This window comes from Paramormyrops kingsleyae, chromosome 1, assembly GCF_048594095.1.
Source record: "Paramormyrops kingsleyae isolate MSU_618 chromosome 1, PKINGS_0.4, whole genome shotgun sequence".
In the NCBI taxonomy this organism is placed as follows: domain Eukaryota; kingdom Metazoa; phylum Chordata; class Actinopteri; order Osteoglossiformes; family Mormyridae; genus Paramormyrops; species Paramormyrops kingsleyae.
This window is the reverse complement of record NC_132797.1, coordinates 54,189,125-54,212,494: the sequence shown is the minus strand read 5'-3', so window position 1 is coordinate 54,212,494 and position 23,370 is coordinate 54,189,125. Positions and strand designations below refer to the sequence as shown.

General features: G+C 37.9%; 2 protein-coding genes across 6 annotated transcripts; one reads left to right on the top strand and one right to left on the bottom strand.

Annotated features, from left to right (window-relative positions):
- The first annotated feature begins 949 nt into the window (after positions 1–949).
- Positions 950–23,095, top strand: LOC140592681 (uncharacterized). 2 transcript variants are annotated; one of them, XM_072716661.1, is made up of 7 exons: positions 953–1,036; positions 1,143–1,384; positions 14,361–14,583; positions 15,033–16,030; positions 16,446–16,512; positions 17,463–17,628; positions 22,755–23,095. In XM_072716661.1, the coding sequence occupies exons 3-7, from the start codon at positions 14,376–14,378 to the stop codon at positions 22,867–22,869; spliced, it is 1,554 nt and encodes a 517-aa protein (XP_072572762.1). In that variant the 5' UTR covers positions 953–1,036; positions 1,143–1,384; positions 14,361–14,375; the 3' UTR covers positions 22,870–23,095. The 2 variants fall into 2 exon arrangements, with proteins under 2 accessions (XP_072572771.1, XP_072572762.1); XM_072716670.1 differs by lacking the exon at positions 17,463–17,628 and having other exon boundaries at positions 950–1,036.
- Positions 4,957–13,406, bottom strand: LOC140592682 (uncharacterized). Of its 4 annotated transcripts, XM_072716682.1 has the most exons (10): positions 13,309–13,406; positions 7,919–8,096; positions 7,797–7,834; positions 7,640–7,730; positions 7,293–7,394; positions 6,765–6,857; positions 5,974–6,072; positions 5,636–5,847; positions 5,363–5,522; positions 4,957–5,239 (listed from the first exon to the last, which is right to left on the bottom strand). In XM_072716682.1, the coding sequence occupies exons 1-10, from the start codon at positions 13,333–13,335 to the stop codon at positions 5,076–5,078; spliced, it is 1,164 nt and encodes a 387-aa protein (XP_072572783.1). In that variant the 5' UTR covers positions 13,336–13,406; the 3' UTR covers positions 4,957–5,075. The 4 variants fall into 4 exon arrangements, with proteins under 4 accessions (XP_072572783.1, XP_072572778.1, XP_072572782.1 ...); XM_072716677.1 differs by having other exon boundaries at positions 7,640–7,834; XM_072716681.1 differs by having other exon boundaries at positions 6,765–6,827; positions 7,640–7,834.
- Positions 23,096–23,370: the final 275 nt, after the last annotated feature.

Sequence of the window (23,370 nt, the reverse complement as noted above, 5' to 3'; positions counted from 1 at the left end):
GAAGCAGAGACCCTTACATGCACCCCCCTCATACAGCGGCTACTGAGATCAGCCAAGGACCAACAAGGAGAGCAAGCAGTCGATTATCCTGCAGGTACTTGAAATAGCTGAATTAATTTTAAACATTGAAGTTCATTTTGAGCTTGCAAGCTTAGAATTGTCTGTTTTTTATCCTATTTCTTAAAGTGGGATAGTGACATGGCATCACTCCTTTTCTTGTTACACATCTTGCCACCCCCATCTCATGGAAGGAAGAAAATGCAGAGGATCAGTGTATTCCAAGCTGTGGACCATGTGGTGATGTTTCACAAAGTATGTGGCATATCTTCCCTAAGCTTTCATAGATGGCTTTTATTGGTGGAAACATCACTAATTTACTGTCCCTGTCTTTTTAGAGAAGTCTAGATCAACAGATTGATTAGTTTCTTACTTTTACCTACAGTCCTGCGGAATGATGGAAGGACCTTGTCAGCCATATCTGCTTGCTTCAGGAACCAACAAACGGGCAATTAGCAGCTTCTACATAGTTGTGGACAAGAAGCTTGTACCTTATGAGGGAAGGACCACATTGGCAACCTTTGACGAACTTTTCAAGGTTCATTTTGTTTTTGGTTTAAAATATGATGAGCAGTTTTTACACTTTCCTCCAGACAACTATTGATGTCGGTGTTACAAAAGACAGCCCAAAAGTTAAAGAATTGAGAGCAAAATTTATGAATAATGTTTAAATGTTTGCCATTCATTGCATGATATGCCTGGCACTTTGATTCGACATCTTAAGCTGTTGCATGCACTGTTAACAATTGATGTAATTTTTACAATAAATTTTACAACAACGTATTGTATTCATGTTTTTGCTGTAAATACAAAAGCATGATGGGAAATTTACGAGCAGTCCTGTAATATTATTGTAACTACACTGTAGAAGCATTATTTTACAGCAACCGCGTAGTATTGTGGGATCGTGGCTGTTTGAATTTTGAAATTACGTGGCCAACGGTAACAGAACATTTTTGAAAGAAGGAACACGTCTCAGGTTTGTAACATAAAATCTGTTTTATAAGTCTATAGATATATTGATAAAGGTGATCTGAGTGAGTGCTGATTGTTTCGTTTGGTATATTTTGGTTTTATATTTTCAGACTGATTGGCTACAATGATCAGCGCTTCACTTTTCTCACCGAGACGTCGAGAACGGTCAACACCGAAGAAAAATACAAACTGAGCGGCAGCAGCTGTAACGCGGCGCTGGATCACCTGCACACAGGATAAATTAGCTGAATTATTTCAGCGATTGATTTGCTGTCGATTATATCGAACGCCATCTCCTCGACTCACCACTGATCGCTTGGAACCTCGACTGAGGTGATACGGAAAAACTTGGGTAAAGTTGGTTTTATATTCACACATTCACCACATTCACACATTTCCACGTACGCCAAGTTACCACATGCAAAACCAACCACCACAATGACGACAGCTCAAATACCGTTAGGATTTATTAACGTTAGCCCATAGACGGTAAAAAATAAGCATTAGCCTGGTTAGCTTGGCTCAGAATATTTTTGCTTTGATTACATGTGCTGTACCGGACGGGACTTATGTTTTTCTGTAGGAGATTCATTGTGGTTTGCACACTTTGATTGGCAACACAACGTAGCTTGTTGTAGATGTTACGGTCACTGAATGAACACAAGCAAATGTATCTTCATTTAATTCTGTAAGTAGGCATAACTTCAATCTAAGCTGAATATAGCAGCTGGCATATAATGTTATTTGGCCTTTGTAGAAGCAGGGTGGCAGGGCAGGTCAGGTCTCAAGTAAGCTGTCTGTATCTTAAATAAACGGCGCATGCGCAACTTCAGCCAACCAGCATCTTGTTTTTTTTTTTTTTTTTCTTTTTGAGAGGGTTCTGAGCCCGGGTTCTGTTCAGAGGCTTTCACTGCTCTTTCTTTTGTCTTCGGAGAAGGTGGCAAATTATTAGTAGCATTAAAATTAGGTAAGTTAGCAAACCAATAAACTTAACCATTCGTCTGCCCTGGTGGGTTCCTTTCATTTATCAATTGTACAGCATATGTAAATACATAAATAATCTTTTGGTGTTCTTTAACCCGTTCTAACCACCACGTGGTGTGATTTTTGTTAGCTAGGTTAGCCAGCCGGGTGTCCTTAACAGTCTCTGCATAGAAACGGTGTGGATATACCTTTTCTCTTTAATCTGTATTGGTCTCTTTTCTGAACATGTTTCATTGCAAGTTTAGTGCGTGTGGAAGTGTTTTTGATACAGTGCCTAAGTTTTATCAGCATGTTAAGCTGCATAATAATAGTGCTAATTACGTGTATCAGCGTGGTGTACCAGAATGCCCAAGAACATACTTTAAACTTACTGCTTTTAAAGCTCATATGTACAGAGACCACAAAGCAGATGGGCCTTTAAGAAATAGTCAGCTACCATTATGTGATACTCCTATACAATGTGACTTCTGCACTGTAAGGTGTGAATCTTCATCTTTAGTTGGTCATTTGAGGTCACACTTAAAAGAAGGATTACAAGTTCGATGTCCATTTAGAGAATGTGACAGCAAGTTCACTGTTGTGTCGAGTTTTGCATCTCATATTTCTAGGAAACACAAAAATGAGAGTGTTGTGCATGTAGATCCCTGTAATGTAGAAAGTTCCGTTGCCACTGAATCTTTTACTTCTTGTGCACCCTCTGATCATTCTGATGATGAGCCAGAAGAGACTCTTGCTGTTGATGAATCCCTCTTTCTGCGAAATATCACACTCTTCTATCTTAAACTTCAGGCTAAACTACTGTTACCTGCTACTACAATACAGACTATTATTGAGGGATATCAAGATGTCCATGATATTAGTCTGACAAATTTGCTTAATAACTTAAGTGACAAACTGACTGTCCTTGGAGTCCCAGACACCACAATCAATGACATTATGGTGGAACTCAGAAAAGAAGATCTTCTCACTGCCTGTAACAGTGGGCCTTTGAGCACAGACCAGAAAAGAAAGACCGCTTTTAAAAAATATTTTAATTATGTTGAGCCTGTGCCTCTGTTAGGTACCGATGATAAAGGTAGGGAATCATTTGCCCAGTATGTACCTGTTCAAGAAACATTGGCTACACTTTTTAAAAGCAAATCTATTCAAGAACAGTATGCAGCAACACGTTCCCAGCCATCATCAGAGGGTCTTTTCCAGGACATTAAGGATGGGAAGGGAGCTCAGTGCAACCCTTTATTTAAAATGGAGCCATCCTCGCTTGGTCTGATACTCTATCAGGATGCGTTCGAAGTTGTCAATCCACTTGGCTCTTCAAAAAAGAAACATAAGATTGTAGCAGTTTATCTAACTCTGACAGATATTTTGCCTCATAACAGATCCACCACAGATCAAATGCAACTTGTTCTCTTGTGCAACGAGCAGGCATTTAAATATTTTGGGATAGACAAGGTATTTGAGCGTCTCATAAAAGACCTGACAGCTCTTGAGTAGACTGGTGTTGTAATAGGTGATGGGCAAATTGTCAAAGGTCGACTGTGTGCTATCTCAGGTGACAATTTAGGGTCTCACAGTATCGGCGGTTTTGTTGAGAACTTTAGTAAGAGCCATTACTTCTGCAGATACTGTGATTTAGATAGAACTACTTTTCAGAACTCGCCACTATTGTGTGGCAACACACGAACAGAACAGTCCTATCGGAATCATCTGCAGGAATTAGGCACCAGTGGAAGAAATTCTGAGGTCGGCATTAAATCACTCTCCTTTTAACCAACTATCCTTCTTTCACGTTTGCCAGCCTGGACTGCCCCCATGTCTTGGGCATGACCTGTTTGAAGGCATTGTTTCGAGTGACCTTGCTTTGTTTATTGGTTATCTAGTTAAGAATAAACATTTTAGTTATCTACATCTCAACAGGTGCATAGATCAATTCAAGTATCAGGGGAGTGATGCCCACGACAAACCAGCTGATGTTTCACCAGGTAGCAATAAACTTACTGGACATGCTGCCCAGAACTGGTGTCTCCTTCGTTTGCTACCCCTACTGGTGGGAGATAGGATTAAGAATCCATGTGACGATGCAGTTTGGCAACTTCTGCTGCAGCTTAGAGAAATTGTAGAACTCATTTGTGCACCAGCAATCACAACAGATCAGGTCGCTTATCTTAAAATACTCATTGAGGACTACATATACTTTCGAAGACAGCTCTTTCCTGATCAGTCCCTGAAGCCCAAACACCACTATTTGCTTCATTATCCACAGCTCATTACAGAGTTTGGCCCCCTAATTCGCCTTTGGACTCTCAGGTTTGAGAGTAAGCACTCTTTCTTCAAGAGATGTGCTAGAAAGTTGCACAATTTCAAAAACATCTGCAAGACAGTTGCCGAGCGACACCAGCTCTTCCAAGCCTATTTGAGTGCCGGTGAAATGTTCCAGCCAAGTGTGTTATTTGATAAGGGCACAGCATTCTACGTAAATGACTACAGTGACAAAATCAGAAAGGCTGTGGTTGGTTTGAATTTGGAATTTATAGATACAGTAGCATCTCATGTAGTGACAGTGAAGGGCACTTCATACAAAAAGGGCATGTATATCTTGTTGGGGAATACTGAAGAAGAATTGGAGGTTGGCAAGATAGAGCTGGTCATTGTTCACCATGGTTCTGTGTTCTTCATCTCAGAAAAATATTTGTTTGTGAAATTGAGTGACATTGCCCAGTCAGGAATATGATCTCACAGTGATCTCATACTGATCTCACAGATTATCTCACACTATGAGTCTTCTGCGATAACACTGTGAGATCAATTTGAAATCACACATTGACCCCACGTTGATCTCATCAATTTATCTCGTACTGTGAGATCATTGTGATACCCATGTGATATCATGTTTGTTATTTATAGATCAATGAAATGCATAAAAAATGTTGACCAAAGGTATTGGTTCATATATCATTTATTCAACATTCCAAAAGTATGATCCAACTGTAAAGTTTGAAGCATATTACACATGCATGTATAACACTTTAAACTGTAAGACCCGTCAAGTAACTTAGTAATCAAGGAGTGTTTTGTCCACTTTTGCGGCGAACTCTGCTTGCTGCATTTGACAGGTATATTTCTAGCTGTTTGCCGGTCTCCCTCTTCACTGTTGTGGTAATTTCCTCCTTTCCTCGCTTTACCTTTATTTCATCAGACTCCTTGTAGAAGGATTTCACTGTTGCTGAAAAAAATATGCAACTTTTATTAAGTATAAACTTTTAATTATTTTAGAGAATAGTATCGGCAGCATTGGCAATATTATTGCATATACAGATATACAGATTTTGATCGTTTGTGTACTTACAAAAGATACATTTTTCAAAGATGTCAGGCAGACTCCTCATATTTCTTGTTCCTGTTCGGTTGTACCTGGCCATCAGGCTGTCCGTCATTGAGGCCTTGAGAATGGCACGCACAGTTTCGCCTATTGATTTTTGTCCATAAGTTGCAACCATGAACCTTATCTGAACACATAATCAAAAGGAGGCACAATGAAATATCAGATGTAACTAGATAAACAAATGGAGTGCATTAGTGTTAAATATATGTTTGCTAACATGGTTTCATGGTGCCTCACCACAAGTTTCTTAAAGTTGGGATCTTCCAGCTTGCAACAGAACTCCTCAAACTCCTCAGGTGTGTCATGAACTTTTATTGCAAACACCTCTTCCCTTTCACCTTCTGGCAAGTGTGTTACCAGAGCTGCTTTTATTTTTGTTATGTCCTCCTGCATGATTGTAGCAGTCATCCGTATCTCCTCCACGGCCTTGAATGTTTCCACTGCAATATCTGAATTGAAATGGATAAATGTAAAATTTTTAAATCATATGGTCTAAGATACGGATTAGCATTTTTGGATCAAAGTTGCATGAAAAGAATATGTACAATATAAAACCTGATAAATATTACACTTACCACAAATTTTTTTGAGGTACGTTTCAGCTATGGTACCAGACGTAGTGGTAGGCTTACTGCCAGTCTCTATCAGTATAGGTTCAGTGCCAATTTCTAATTCTGGAGAGAATAAGGCATTAATATACTTATTTCAATATGCAGGGTTGAACACTAGTTATTGCCTGATGGCCCCGGACCAGCTGAGGTACTCTGTGGGCAAGTAAGTCTGCACAGCACTTGCTTGACTGGACCTGTGCTTTCTGGCCTATTCTAACACCTAATATTAAACCTGAATGACTTCTTCATGTTCCCTTTTGGTTTCATTGTGAATAAATTATTTAGATTGTGATAAAGGCATTACTAATGTCAAACTGTAAAAGTTTTAAGGCTGTGCTTTTACAAAATTTCCCTGGGCGTGTGCATAATTCAGTCTGGCAACTAGCCCTACAATTTACTTGCCTGATTGTGCTAGTGGGTTATACATTTATTGTTCAGTCCTAACATGATAATTTTGATACATTTCTCAATATGTAATGCAATATTTGAAATGTCTGCATAAATTTTCTAAACAGCTAAGAAGCACAGAACAGCTGCATATCCTTGAAATCTTAATTACCATATTAAATAAACATTGTTATTCAATAATCTGAAATACTAGTAGCAATGCCTTCCCGAGTAACCCAGGAATGTGACTACAATTGTCCAGTGGAGTATTTAGCTGCAGTATGCCAAAAGCATCATATTTTACAGTAATGATTTCTGAACGTAACACATTTTACCAAAGAGAAATATAAAATTACGATAGTAACCACCTGGAGAATATGCACAAGGGGGAGTCAGTGGGTAGGGTCTGGCTGATGTTGATGGGGGAGATTCTGTAGAATTAAATTGATGTAACAATGATTCTGTAAGTGACAGAAGACAGTACAATACAGTATAAGAAAATCAAAATGTTTTACATTCACCTTTTAAAATCTCTCTACAGTGTGCCGGTGGTGTAGGCAGCACTGTGCTTGCAATGGGTGTTGATGAGGTTGTCTCTTTAGAACAGGGGTGGGGAACCTGATCCATGGAGGGCTGGTGTGGGAGCAGGTTTTTGGGATGGCCTCTCAATCAGCCAATGACAGTGGGTCCCCAGGACTGGAGTTGAGAACCACTGCTTTATTATTGGCTGATTGAGAGGCCATTCCAAAAACCCGCACCCACACCGGCCCTCCATGAAACAGGTTCCCCACCCCTGCTTTAGAATGACATAATAAAAAATATTATTGAAATGTTATAGTCCAACATCAAAGTGTTTACCTTTGCAATAACATTTTAAGTGTAATACAGAACATTACCTTCTGTACTGTCATTGTATAGAGTGGGAGTAGGCAATGGCTTAAGTGCTAGGGATGATGCCTTTGGAGTTCTCTCTGTTCTGTCTTTTTTATTAAGGTTATCTATAAATTGGTAAAAAAAAAAAAGGATGCCACGTATTTTTCTCAACACATACATTTTGTATATTTTGCTGCAAGACCTTTTCATTGACATCAGCAGATAATAAAGAGGGAAGTGGCCTCAGTCTGTTCTTTTGACCATTGTTTTTGGAAATAGGTTCTAAAAATAATTGAAATTAACATTATTTTGTACACATATCTTGAATATCCATAATATATATGTAATGAATTAACACCAGTAAGCTTACCATCATCATCAGCACTGTCAAGCTCATCCTCATCAAATAAGATCTTTCTTTTCCTCATTCTCTTTGGTGGTAGTGAATGAGAAGTACCAGACTCTACATCTGTAATTTGCATGGGGTTCAATCCTGCTTCAGCCAATGCAGAGTCTGATAAACCAGATAATTCAGCAAGGAAGAGCTCTGCTTCTTCATACGTATCTAAAAATATAGACATATGTGGTTAAGATATGATTCACAATCAACCTTTAAGACTGAGTGCATTACTCAATAATACACAATTACCTTTTTTTGCCCAAATTTTTTCTATTCCGTAATCTTTCCATTTTGGATTGGCAATGGCGTATGTCCTGGTCTTATTCAAGGATGAAGTCCACCGGCATCTCCACCTACTACCCTCAAGAAACAGCCAGGGCCACGGCACAACGACTGTCTCTCCAGTATTAAGTTCGCAAACACAGAACTGTAAACACAATATAGAACAGTTAAATGACAATTAACCTATAATATTTGAAATACCTGTACTTCATGCATATTTGCTTAATCTTAATTCAGTACAACATGTTTACATCAAATTACATAGTGTGTACAAGTGACAGGATTACTGCAGATGTGGAAAGATGATTATCAAATAGTGAAAGCGGTATGCAGATGGCTTTTGCTTTCAAGTCACTAAAGCTGACGTATGTCATGTCAGAGTACTGCTTTGCAACTTTCTGTATTCCCACAATGCGAGAGTCACACGGTGATGAAAAGAAACTCTCCAACCTCATGTAGACTTCACATAATACTTTGCTTTCATGAGCTTGTACAGCAATAATTGTACAAAACTTTCCATTCTTCAGCTGGTAGCATTCGTCTTTTCTGGGCAGATTTTGATTCATGGTACATGATGCCTGCTTACTTTGGCCAATCTCGGATAATCTGCGTGCCACTTGAACAAGAGGTTTTGATGTTCCACGAATAATTCGTTTTACTTTTGCCATATTGTTTTCCAAAGGATAGGCTGTAATACAATCAAGAGAACCAAACATCTGTGCAAGGTCAGCCAAATGGTTCAAGGTATGGAAATTGTAGGTTATCAAATGGTCAGTGTACAGTATCCTTGCGTTTTCCACGAAACATGACAGAAGTGCGTGAGCATAATCTTTGTGCAAGGCAACATAGGTTGGATTGTACAGTATGCGTAGAGCGATACTGAGACTCAGAAAGTGCAGATATTTTTCTTTGGGCAGAACATATTTTAGGATCACTGGACCGCAGTACAAAAGGAAAGTCCTGAATTCTGTCGCCTTCCACAGTTTCAGGTCATTGAGACCTCTGGGCTTCCTATTGAAGTTGGAGGGAATGTACAATTTCAGAGAGCAATTGTATGTAGTTAAACTGTTGATCTGCCCTGCTGATAGTCGTAAGGGCAAGGGGCCTTCTTTCCATGTCATCATGAGTTTCTTCATTACTCCAAGGTCTACTGAGTGCATAGGATCAATAGGGAACTGTTGCACCATGTCAATATCTAGATCGAGAAGTATACTCGCATACTTGTGATGTTGTGCATCACTTTGATTCCGAAAGGATTCATCAGTCCTAGGAGCACCACAGTACAGAATAGGGATGGCACGGTTCATGAAAAAAAACCGAACCGTTCGGTTCGCTTGTCTCGGTTCGGAGCATGCATGCGTCGCACGGTTCGACGGTTCATGACATGCGCAATGTAGCCTCGTGCCCCGTATGTGACGTCAGTGTGTTTCCCTTTCGCGCGAAAGAATAGGCTATATGCACAGAGCGGTGTGATGTAGTTCCGGTAAAAGTTCAGCCAGCTAAGTAATTTCAGGTAGCCTTTCGTTTGCTGCGTTTAGCTCGTGTTTTCGGCGTTACCACCCTGTCTCTGAAGAAAACGTTTAAATTTCAGCCAACCGATAGCACAACATCTGAACACTGTTGTGCGCCTTTGTTGTGTGACTTTATTTAATGTGAGGTTAGGCACTTTGTTAAAGAAAATTAAGTTATCTGTGACAAAGCACTCCAGTGAGTGTCATGCCTCGATCGTCCGCTCTTTCCGTGTGCCACGCCCCCTCGTTAACCCTGTGTGGATTCCCCGTGTTTACCAGCTGTTCCTGATTGTTGTCAAATTTGTCATTACTCCATTGTATTTAGTCCGCGTTTCTGTTTCTTTCTCCAGTCCGGTCATTATATTGTAATTCTGCTTCCTTTTGCTCATTAAACCCCGCATTCCCCCGATCCTAGGTCTCCTCGCCTCTGCTTCCCCGGTCAGCGTTGTAACAGTGAGCCTGCTTCCATGCTGCAATGTGAACATTTGCCATGTTCCTAAAAATTCTGTTTATTGCACAGTGTCTGACCACACAGACCTACAGGCTATTGCCAGATGATCATACTAGACATATCAACTGGACATATTTTGCACTATTACAGATTGATGTCTTGTACATACACAGAAACTGATTTTATCGATTACTCAAGAACATTCAATATAATTAATAACAATTTTTTTCACGTTATATAACCGAATCAGGCTTAATCAAGATAGGTGATCTATCATTTTAACGATCCCCAATTAACCCCGTGGACCGGACAAATACAAAACGAATGATTAAACATTATATGCGTCTCTTTTTGTATGTTTTCTAAATAAGACCGTGTGCCCATACCCAACTGTAATAGCGATTAAAGCGATCTATTATTTTAGTATTTATGTTAAGACAAGACTTTTGTTTTATTACTGTTCTGGGATTAATAATGTTTAATAATGTGCTTTAAGTCAAGTCAAATTCAGTTTATGCATGATTACATGATATAACTTTTTTAATACTGTATCCTAAATTGTGGATAATTAAACTATATATCATATGCTGAAGTACATTTCTGCAGTGTTAAAGATTAAAAGAAAAAATAACAAGAACCGTACAGAACCGAAAACCGTGACCCTAAAACCATGATACAAACCGAACCGTGGGTTTTGTGAACCGTGCCACCCCTAGTACAGAAACATCATCCTTCCATCAAACTTCCCACAAACTTCACAAAAATCGCATCCATGTCGACTATTGAATGCCACTGTTCCCTTGATAAGTGCTCTGGCAGGAGCATCACATATGAAGGACTTTATCTGAACTGGGATCATTTTGCCATCACCCACAGTAAGTCCAGATGTCATCAATTCTTTTAGTTCTCTGGTAAAGTCTTCCAAAAAATCCAGACTGGATGGCTTTTGTGCTCCAGAAAATAAAGCCACAATGAATAGTCCTGAGACAGGTAGATTTGTGATGCGACACTGAATAGGCCAAAGTGACAGATTAGTAGATTTGTAGATTGGAAGGCCATCTATATTGAAGCATAGTTCTACAACACTGATACTGTCCATGGATGTTGAAGAGAGCACTTTGTTTATGCTTTTGGCCACTCCAAAATAGGTGTAATCACCACCTAAAAACAAGTAATTCAAAAATTAAAAAAATATCATCTAATAACATTTATCTTTAAACGTAAAATAGGTCAGCTATGCAATAAGGTAACATTTGACACACAACCTTTGAAGGAAATGCATCCCATTGCGTATAAGTATAAACATATGCATGTATACATACATATGTGAGCAGATATGGGTTCTGCATTTTTATTCACCCTTTTCTGGTTCATTTTTTAATTTTTATGATGCAACAATATTTCAAACAAATGTAATACCTGATTTCTTGGAAACAGCTACACTTCTTGGAGTCTGAAGCAATGTTGTTGCTTGGGCTGGGAGGTCAAAGTTTGTGTGCTTCCGCAACACTGTTAGAAGCTTTGTAACTGTAGTAAGTGGCACACTGCATTCATTCACCCATTCCACTAGGGCATTTCTGAATGTGACTCCTGTGTCTTCACTATCATCTGTATCATCTTCACTTGACAAATATGATTTTCCTTCAGCTTCATCAATTGCCTTCCATATGGATGAATAGTCTTCCCATTTTGTAGCTGTAACACTACAGTCTAATTCATTATCATCATCCGAATCAATGATGTCATGAAAATTTAATTGTGTGGTCTCAGGTGGTGAGAAAATTGTGCTTTGTGTGAGATTGTCTTCTTCTTCACTAAAATAATCAACAGGATTGGGATTATTGGAGCCTGCAGTATCTTCAGTATTGTTTATGTTGATCTTGGTTAAAAGCTTTTTGGTGTGCCTCCTAGCCCACTGCTGAACATGTTGGGCTCTTTTTCTGGCAGCTGAACTCATCTTTTTTAATATTACTTAACACAGATCTTACATATGACTTAAATCTGGAAAAGGAAAATTAAGATGATTTAAGACTTTTAAAGAACTCTACAGTACATTACACTGATCTTCAGTGCCTAAATGCCTATTATCTCTGCAATATATGTCTTAGCAATAACACTGTTAATTGTAGGTTTCAGTTAGTTGAATTACATATGATTTATAACACTGAGAATTATTTGGAAGTAAATGAATTTGTTAAAATGTTCATCATATGAAAATTTCACTTTTCATTGCTTTTGCACACTCATTTTTGCACAATATTTTTATTTTTCGATTTTGTATTCTCAACTGAATATGGAAAGAACAAATGAGACACAGATTGTGACTTTAAATTAATTTCAGGTTTTGAATTCCGGATAAACATAACTGACAAAAAGATTATCAAAATTAGACAAGTAGAACGATTACTAGCACTCTTCAAACAGATAATAGCCATTAACGTTTCTATGCTAATTGCCACAGCCATTTCCCTCAATGGTTATAAAACTGAGTTAAAAGTAAACCTGGGCGGTATCGCCAAAAATGTCTTCACGACACAAATCTCAATACCAGTCGACATCGATGATCATCGTGATAAATACCAGGCCATTATTTTCCCCTCTTTAAAGGCTGATCTTTAATCAGAAAACAGATGGTTAATCGTAGTTATAAAATATTCTTTATCGTCAGAATGTGACAAACACTAGCCAAACTAGTAATGATGCATCTGGGACATTTTGCTGTAGGGCCTATTTCTGACCCCACTAGAAAGAGCTCTCAATCTATTCAAAAAAGGGTTTAAAGTATGCTGAAACGGAAATCCAAAAGAGCCACATGGACTCAAAAATATCGCAAATGGCTCATGAAGCTTCCAAACGGCATTTTGCTTCCGGAGTAGTAGATTAACATGTTATTTTAATCATCCCCGAAAAAATATAGTATTCTTCCTATCGTTTCTTAATTCTCCGTGGATTAATTACTGTCAGGATTTCTCATGGACTGAATCTTACTGTGTACTTTCCTTTTCGGCTTCGCTGGATTACCCTTATTAAATGGGTTGCTTTGGACTTACCTGCTATTCCGGTGAGCTGCCCTGTTGATTCACCGGTTTTGTCTGTTGTCTACCTGCCCTATTACATTGTCATTTGTTTAATAAATCCACAGTTTTCACGGTCGTATTTGCCCCTCAAATGCCGCAACTCTAGTCCCCCCACTTCACCCCCAGCCATCTGTTTTAAATCGTATGGAAAGCATAATAACCGTCAGCTATATTGATATGGACGGAAATTATATATCAATAATTATCGTTGCCGTTTTATCATCCGGCCCTAGTTCAGGGAAGTCAAAACCCACTTAAATATGGATCTTAAACTATTTAAATAAAATGTCTTGTACATTAATGTTAAAATTTACACACCTTTTTTGCCTTTTGTGTTAAATCCATGTAAAACTGTATCTGAGCTGTGTATAGTACAGTACTTAGCGCCAAAATTATGCTCAGTTGCGCATGCGTGATAGGTTCAGTCAGAGGCTATATAACTTTACCATTAGGCAATGGTCGGCAATCGCCTTGGGCGCCACAAATGCCATATAATCCTATTTATAAGAAACTTTTTTTATCGTTAATTTATTATATCTTTCTAAAACACCATATGTTAAAATGGCATCAGAAACTGTCATTCTTTGTGTCTCAGACCACCCGCCACCCCTCAGTCTCCAATGTGGATTATTCCTTGATCTTACTGCGCATGTGCATAAACGCCTTGGCTTGGTATATTGGTTGTAGAGTAGTGAACAGAAAATATCAGTATTTAGAAAATATGCCAAGGAAAAATGTTAGCGCAGCAGATAATTTATTTAAAGAAATCCAGTTTTGTCCCCCTCCCCGTGTAGGGGCTCTATACCTACTTTTTGTTATTTACTTGCTTGTTAAAAAATGTGTGCTACAGGATGCGCGTCTTCCTTTGGGAAGCTGCAGGCGATTTAAGATGCATTTATCCCACAACCTCTAAATGTCATCTGTATCTACATGAATACAATGCGTAAACGCACCCTTTTTGATTTGGTCCTAGGTTAGCTTTATTAATATTTATGGGTTAAAATGGATGGATGGGGGGGGGGGGCGTATTTATCTTTGCTTATTGGGCTGCAAATCACTTAATCTGCTTCTGGGTACAGTATGATGTTATGGGTATCTCACAGTGATATCAGACAGGTGATATCATCATGTGATGTCACTGTGAGATCATTATGAGATTATGGTTTGATCTCATATACGTTAGATATCTATGACATCGTGGTGATATCTAATATATATCATGTCCTGACTGGGTGGGGTCTATTGCGTATTAGGGACAGCCCAAGAGGAGTTTGTTTGTGTGAGGCATGAGGATCTGCTTGATTATTATCCTTTGCCAGCTTATGAGATGTGTGGTATGCCAATAATCTCTCTCCATCACTCGTTTGCAGAAACCTACTAATACAATGACTGCTGCATCAGAGGAGATCAGCAAGGCTGTCTTGGCTGCTCTTCCAGGGCTCCCCTCAGATACCTTGGCATCCTTGATGACAGGCCTGGAGAGCCTTGGCGTGCAGAGCAGGGAGGACCTCTGCTATTTGAAGGAAGATGATCTTCTGACCTACCTTCGTCCAGTCCAGTGCAGAAGGCTCATTTGTGCCTTTACACCAAAAGGTTCTGTTAATATCTCCCAGGAGAGAGAGATTCAGTTACACTAAATAGAACAAAAGGTGGTACCAAAAGAAAAAGTGGTCACTGTTTAAAGTAAGTTATGTTACCTATTCAATGATGTGGGAGAGGGACTATGTCTATTGACAATAGAGCATGGTCCAGCTAATCTTTGAGGATATTCTCTCCATTCTATGTAAATAATTGCATTCAATTGTTATATTCCATCTTTAAGGTTGTCTTTTAAGTAATTTTTATTTGTTTTGTAAGCTTTTTAAATATAGCTACCATTCTAGTATAAATATCACTTTCTCCTGAAAGTTCAGACTACCAGCTTTGAAAATGTGGAAGTAAATATAAAAATGTATGTAAATGTTTTTGCTTCAAGTAGAAAATATCATTGTGGGTGTTGGAATAAAACATTAGTGTTACAATGATCAAAATATTTATTTCAGATCCCTCTTCAGCCCCATTTCTCCCTGGAAGTCCAGATCCCTCCTCTGCCCTGTTTCCTCCTGGAAGTCGGGAAACCTCCTCAACACTGTGTTGCCCAGATACACCCAGAACATTCAACACCAGAGGACAACTTCTGCCATCACCACACACACCATGGCCCGTAAATTTTAAAATAAACTGGGAGAAAATGCCGTCAGAGATACAGTCAGCTATCGCAAATTCAACAAGACCAAATCCAGCAGCGAGAAGAGTGATGATCAGAAGTGTTGTTGATCAGATGAGAGAGCACAATGCAAACCCTAAAAGAGGGATCTGTGCGCAGGTTGCCAATGATATCGTTCGGAAATACCCCCAATGCTTTGGTGATGTAGATGGTGATAATAATGTAGCTGCAGCTTCTCTTCTACAGCAACTCAAAACTAGAATTGAGCATTTAAATAGAAATAACACCATGGCACGGCTCCGACAGAAAAGGCCCTCTATTTCAGGAATGAGGAGGCAGGAAAGAGGTCCCATGGACCAGTATGGATGTGTGCGGTGGCAGCCCAAAGAACTTCCCGCTGGGGAGACAGAAGAAAGCTTGCAAGAAATGAAAAGGCAAATGCTGCAACTTTATGCCCAATTTGGAATGGCAGGAGCAGAGAAAGGAGAGTTCCAGAGATGGCATGAAAATACTTACATGCTCCAGCGCTGCGATCTCAATGCTGATCCTCCACTCAGCATATCCAAAATCAAGGATGACTGGCCATTTCTGTTTTCCCTGAAGGGTCTGTTCTCTCACTTTAGTGAACTGACCGGTATTTCCATTCTGGAGAAGCTCCCAGCAGCCATTGAGCAAAGAAGCAAGACTATAATCGAGTATTTTGAACAACACAAGACAAAAGCTGTGAGTGAAGTCTTGGATGCCTTTCAAGAAGTGAACGGCAGCAAGGCCATCTGCATTATCCTATGCCTACTTGCCCACTTTAATGAGAATGGCATCTTTCTTAAAGCTGATGTGAGTATAACTTGCGCGCGCACACACACACACACACTTTGGCTCGTTCTCTCAAACTGTTGTTTTGTAAATTGCTCGTGCAGTACTGTTGTGTTGGTAATATAGTCTCCACACAAACTATCTATTCCAAATTATTCTAATATTCCATAGATGGTCTGAACCTCTATTGGGAGTTGTTATGCCGTTGACTGGCTAACATCCTTTTACTGTTTTAGACAGTGTAGCATACATATTTTAAAAGCATTAGCCATTTTTTTTATTCAGTGTTCAGTGTAAGACATTTTCTTTTTCTCAAAGCTAGACTGTATGGAATAATAATAAAATAATAATAGATTTGTAACTGTTATTTGTTGGCTATACATTTTGTCATGTTTATACACTTTTTTTTTTTTTTTTTTTTTTGTTTGTTCCCTAGCCATCTGCAATAGCTGCTGATATCCAGGAAGAGACCCTACCCAGCACACCATGCTTAATTGTACAAGGTATATTCCTCCCTTATTTTGTTAAGGATTATTACAGTGCTTAAGGTTTTTCAGCACTGTGCTGGAATTCTGAAACATGGCTGTTGTAGATTAAAAAAATAATAAAGAAGTGAAATCAAAGCACTGACTATGACTATAAAAAGCTAAAATATACCTGATTTAATTTTGGCCACTATCCCCTTTGTAGTAGTATTCTTTCCAGTGATACACAGCTCCCAGTGCTTCTGCTTCAGTTGAAATGCTTTTTAAGAGGATCTAAGCGTATCCAGCGTGCTACAATGTGACAGCACATGTACTTATAGTGCGTGGAAAATGTGCAAGTTTTCTAAAATGAAAACTGGGTCACCTTTTTGACTCGGTAGAGGAGATCCAAAAAAACGTGTCAGATGGTACTGGATATGCTTAAATAGCGAGTGTTCCAACCAAGCCAGGAGCACTGAGAACTGTATATCACTGCACAAGGAGACTATTTTGAAGGGGTTAGCAGCTAATTTTAAATTGGGTACATTTCTTTTTTAATTTACAGGCACACTGAACTTTTTGATTGCACCCTGAACATATTTCCGGCACAGAAAGTTTCCTTGCTTTAAGTCCTTTAAATTGTTGTTCCATATATATAAGAAGGAAGAAATGGCTGTAGTTCAGTATAAGCCTACAGTATTACTGTAATGTTTCTGTCCTGTCATTGTCTTTGTTTGTGTTTCGATTTCTAATATGTGCTCCCCAGATTCTGCCCTTGTGTTTGCCAATGACCACGCACTCCTTGTTTGCCCTAGGAGTTTTCACCTGTGTGTTTGTCATTAGTTCCTGTATTTGTTCCCCTGCCTTTGTTCAGTTCATTGTCGGTCATTAAATGTTACCTCCCTGATGTCTTGTGTTTCCTTCTGTTCCTGCTCCTGTCCTGCAGCTTTCTAGTGCTCTTTTAGTTATATTGTGTTAATGCATTTTAGGAGAGCCACTAAGCGCAGACAAGTGGATGATGTCCATTGAAGGAACGATCGTGATGGGGCCCCACAACAATCTTTTGAATGGAGTGGCAGCGACCTTTTCTGCTTACTATGTGTTCAACTTGCAGTATCCTAAAGAAGCCTCCAGCACTCTTGAATTTGTCCAAAGGTATGTTTAAAACATTTTACACACTATTAAAGAAAATAGGTCCATCATTCTCAAATGGAATGTCCCATGAATCACTTTGTTTTTGTTCAGTATTGTTAGTCTCTATAATATACTCAGACAAAGATAAAGACAGACTTCCATCTAATTCATTTGCATCTTTTAACTTAAAACATATGATAGAATTGCCAAAAATGTGAATTTATGTGAATATATCCTATCAATGAAATATCAAGTCAATACTCATAAAAGTTTTTATTTACATTAGAATATTTTATGTAAATTCTAACCGTTTCCAGTCAGGATTTTTTTTTTCAAATGCAGAATCTGCAAAATGTTAATTATTTTTACAAAATAAGAGATCATACAAAATGCATGTTATTATTTATTTAATACTGACCTGAATAAAATATTTCACATAAAAGACATTTACATACACTGTGTGCTAAATTATTAGGCAAGTTGAAATTCTGATCATATTTTTTTACAAGAACATTTTGCTAATCCCAAAACGCGTCAATCTTAACTACTATTGGTTTTGTATTTAATCATATATAAGTGATATATAATTGTCCGGGAAGGCTGAAAGTCAGAAACTCAGGTGTGCTGAATTATTAGGCATGTTTTCTTTTTCCAGATAAAATGAGCCTAGAAAGAGATTGAACTCAGACTAAAATTTAAAAATTATTGCATGCGCATGAGAAGGATGCAGTACTAATGTAATAATAGAATTAGCAAAGTTAAGGAATGACCACTGGGCAGCGAAATGCTCATTGGGTCAGCAAAGTCAGAAGAAATAGGTGGAGAAGAAAAGACACATATCAACTGCAAAAGAATGAATAATTAATGTCAAGAATTAGGTGAAAAACCATCAGAAACCATTAAGTCTCCAGCGACATCATTTTCCAGAGCTGAACCTTCCTGGAGTCTCCAGAAGAGCAATGTGTCAGGTTCTCAGAGACTTTGTTTGAGTACAAAATCCTACAAAATGACCCTCACTTAATAAGAATAACATGCTGAAGTGTTGTGAGATCCATTAAGACTGAAGAATTTATCTTCCAGAATCTAGCAGTAGGTTTGGGGAGCTCATTTTTAGTCCATCTCCTATCCTGAAATGTCTGTCTTGCAGAGATTGAGTAATATGAGCTCCCCAAACCTACTGCTAGATTCTGGAAGATCAATTCTTAAAACAGTGGTTCAAGAGGATGTGATGCTGTTCCTTCAAGAGTCACTCACAACTTATATGTCCATAAGGCCTAGGAGAAATCAGTCTTAATGGATCTCACAACACTTCAGCATGTTATTCTTATTAAGTGAGGGTCATTTTGTAGGATTCTGTACTCAAACAAAGTCTCTGAGAACCTGACACATTGCTCTTCTGGAGACTCCAGGAAGGTTCAGCTCTGGAAAATGATGTCGCTGGAGACTTAATGGTTTCTGATGGTTTCTCACTTAATTCTTGACATTAATTATTCATTCTTTTGCAGTTAATATGTCTTTTCTTCTCCACCTATTTCTTCTGACTCTGCTAAACCAATGAGCATTTCGCTGCCCAGTGGTCATTCCTTAACTTTACTAATTCTATTATTACATTAGTACTGCATCCTTCTCATGCGCATGCAATAATTTTTAAATTTTAGTCTGAGTTCAATCTCTTTCTTGGCTCATTTTATCTGGATAGAGAATACTTGCTGAATAATTTGGCACACCTAAATATAAGGAGTTTCTGACTTTCAGCCTTCCCAGACAATTATATATCACTTATATATGATTTAAATACAAAACCAATAGTAGTTATTAAGATTGAAGTGGTTTGGGATTGGTAAAATGTTCTTGTAAAAAAAAAATATGATGAAGTATGAATTTCAACTTGCCTAATAATTCAGCACACCGTGTATAGTCCATAAGAGACAATAATAGTTGAATTTATAAAAATTACCCTGTTCAAAAGTTTACATACACTTGATTCTTATTACTGTGTTCTTACCTAGATGATCCACAGCTGTGTGTTATTTGTTTAATGCTAGTTGTTCATGAGTCTCCTGTTTGTCCTGAACAGTTAAACTGACCGCTGTTCTTCAGAAAATTCCTTTGGCTCCCACAAACCCCTGACTCTTAATGCATGGTGTTTCCTTCTGGAGCATCAGTGAGCATTTGAACCTTCTGTGATAGCTGCATATGAGTCCCTCAGTTGTTCTCAGTGTGAAAATATGGATTCTAAAAATCATTCAGTCCTTGTTGGAAAGGGTTCAAATACACAAAAATGCTGAAAAACTACAGAGTTTGTGGGAGCTGAAGGATTTTTCTGAAGAACAGCAGTCAGCTTAACTGCTCAGGACAAACAAGAGACTTACAAACAACTATCACTAAACAAATAACATCATCCAGGTAAGACCACAGTAATAAGAATCAAGTGTATGTAAACTTTTAAACAGGGTAATTTTTATAAATGTAACTATTTTCTCGTATGGACTATATGTAAATGTCTTTTATGTGAAATATCTAGTTCAGGTCAGTACTACATAAAAAATAACCTCTTACTTTGTTAAAATAGTTAACATTTTGCAGAATCTGCAAAGTGTAGAAACATTTGACTTCAACTGTACATACAATGAATGATGTTTGCCAAATTTTAAAAAATAGTTATCTTCATCCAAATGGTACAGTATAAGACTTTGTACGGTGGTAAACACTTGCTAGATCTACAGGATTAAACAAAATTGGAATGATATCTTGATTTTTATAGTAGATTTTTATAGTACAAAATGTAATTTTTGTAACATTTTTATTTTCAAATGTGATTTTATTATGTTTATTAATGTTTTTACTTCACATTTGTGTAGTTTTTAGAGAACATATCATTATGGAAGCCCGTTTCCGCCAGGTGGTAAAAAAAATATAAGCCACGGAATCTCGCAATTGCGACTTAGTAAGTCAGAATTCCGACTTTATATCTCGCAATTGCGACTTAGTAAGTCAGAATTCTGACTTTATATCTCGCAATTGCGACTTAGTAAGTCAGAATTCCGACTTTATATCTCGCAATTGCGACTTAGTAAGTCAGAATTCTGACTTTATATCTCGCAATTGCGACTTAGTAAGTCAGAATTCTGACTTTATATCTCGCAATTGCGACTTAGTATCTCGAAACAAGTTTCTAGCTTTAATAACTTTTCACGGAAGGTGGGGTGTTTTTAATGACAGAATCGTGTTGTCCAGTACACATACAACGATGCACACCGATTATTTTTGTGCTTCAAACCATTTCGTGATTTGTGCAAAATCGTGTTAATAGCTAATATTATAGGTGCTGTCAGCTGTAATGACATGGTGGTTTAGCATTTTGGGCTCATGGCGACTGATGCACACCCCTTTGTTTCCCAGATTGCTTTACGTACAAATTTTAATTAATTTCTGAATGTTTTAATGTATCCGTATAATGTGCAATGGGACAATACATGAATGGGTTAATAACTTTAAAACTAGACAAGACAGGCACTTCTAGTGAAGTGTGCTTTGATCAGTGGACTACAGGGAACAATGCACACCCCTTGGATTTTCAGAATAACTTTCTCTCTATCAGTTATTAATTATATATTGTATCCATATTACATGGCATAGTGGTAATGCACTAAAGGGTTAATAGCTCCGAAACAAAATGAGACAGCCATGTCCTATGCAGTGTGCATGGATCAGGGGAACCTGGGGGACAATGGACACCCCTTGGATTTTCAAGATCACGTTCTCTAAAACAGCTATTAATTAATACACTGTGTGCATATTACATGCCATAAGGGCAATGCACTAAAGGGTTAATTGCTCTGAAACAAAATGAGACAGTCATGTCCTATGAAGTGTGCCTTGATCAGTGGAGTCAGGGGGCAATGCACACCCCTTGGATTTTCAAGATCACTTTCTGTCTAACAGTTTAATTATTACATCATATCCATATTACATGCCATTGCTTCATTTCATACATATTGACAGTTAATTGATAACACAAATTAATCCATAAGTAAGTTGTAAAGTGTGATTTAGGCAGTGCACCGTGGGACAAAGTAAATGTATCACAGCTGAATTGCTTGATTACGTGTTTCGTAATCGGTGTGCATCATTGTCTGTATACTGGACAACACGATTCTGTCATTAAAAACGCCCCACCTTATTTCCGTGAAAAGTTATTAAAGCTAGAAACTTGTTTCGAGATACTAAGTCGCAATTGCGAGATATAAAGTCAGAATTCTGACTTACTAAGTCGCAATTGCGAGATATAAAGTCGCAATTGCGAGATATAAAGTCAGAATTCTGACTTACTAAGTCGCAATTGCGAGATATAAAGTCGGAATTGCGAGATATAAAGTCGGAATTGTGACTTACTAAGTCGCAATTGCGAGATATAAAGTCAGAATTCTGACTTACTAAGTCGCAATTGCGAGATATAAAGTCGGAATTGTGACTTACTAAGTCGCAATTGCGAGATATAAAGTCAGAATTCTGACTTACTAAGTCGCAATTGCGAGATATAAAGTCGGAATTGCGAGATATAAAGTCGGAATTGTGACTTACTAAGTCGCAATAGCGAGATATAAAGTCAGAATTCTGACTTACTAAGTCGCAATTGCGAGATATAAAGTCGGAATTCTGACTTACTAAGTCGCAATTGCGAGATTCCGTGGCTTATATTTTTTTTACCACCTGGCGGAAACGGGCTTCCATATTTCATAGTTTTTAAAATTAATATAAATTATATTTTTGTTTTTTTTACATAGGTACATATAAAAAACCTGCTTTTTTATGTAAAATTAACTTTATAAAAGACCCACATTTCTAACTTTCCTTCATGGGGATAACATGGATCATTTGAAATGGTTTAGTGTATGATTTTTGCCCATCTTTTGTAAAATGCAGTTTTAGAATGAAAAAAAAATTCTCACTTTTACCAGTAGATTGCTGCAGAGCTCCACTATTTGCTATTTGACCAACTGAAATTATCTTTTTTTTTTTTTTTTGGTTTAGATTAAATTTGTAGAATTATATGAGAAACAGATGATTGAAATAAATGATAAACTCTAAAGACTCTCGATATTCATCATTAACAGATAATAAAACTTTTTTCACTCTGTTTTTAGAGCTTTTTGCGGAATCAACTCCCAGACGGGCAGCAAAGCAGAGAAGAGACACAAGCTCAATGCACCTGTCTGCACCCTCTTAAGAAAACTCCTGGACTTTGAGTTGATGGGCTAGTATTGATGCCCCCCCACCCCCCATAGTTGGCAGGGCGCCTTTGTTGAATATCACCATGTTCCCTCTGATGATAGGCTGTTTGGACGTCTGGAAGTGAGCTAGATTCTTTAGTGAAACTGTGATTTGTTTATATGAAAATGAAATGTGGATACTTTGTTTGGAAAAAAGTTTTAATTCTGTAATATGTGCTGTTGCATATTATTTTAATAAAAATAGAGAAGTTGAAGTTGTTTTTGTTTTAATTGTGAAGTGATTACAGCTTTTATTGTAACATTAAAACATAACAGAATATACAGTGTATACAATTACAATATTTAATTGTAATTCTCTCCTGTGAAATTACAGGAAATTCCTGGCAACTGAGTTGTAGTAAATTATAAGAAATTACAGCATTTTACTGTAATAATTCACTATAATCACAGTAACACTGCTGTATAAATACAGTACTTTGTTGTAATAAAAACACAGTACATAACCTGTATATTTCTTGCCGTAAATTCA

Coding starts and splice junctions, on each gene's coding strand:
- LOC140592682 (XM_072716677.1), bottom strand. CDS start 13,335: ATGGATTTAACACAAAAGGCAAAAAAG. Junction 6,073..6,764: donor CCCTTGTGCATATTCTCCAG/GTGGTTACTATC, acceptor TATTCTCTCCAG/AATTAGAAATTGGCACTGAA. Junction 5,848..5,973: donor GTACCTCAAAAAAATTTGTG/GTAAGTGTAATA, acceptor ATTTCAATTCAG/ATATTGCAGTGGAAACATTC.
- LOC140592681 (XM_072716661.1), top strand. CDS start 14,376: ATGACTGCTGCATCAGAGGAGATCAGCAAGGCTGTCTTGGCTGCTCTT. Junction 16,031..16,445: donor GCATCTTTCTTAAAGCTGAT/GTGAGTATAACT, acceptor TTTGTTCCCTAG/CCATCTGCAATAGCTGCTGA. Junction 16,513..17,462: donor ACCATGCTTAATTGTACAAG/GTATATTCCTCC, acceptor AATGCATTTTAG/GAGAGCCACTAAGCGCAGAC.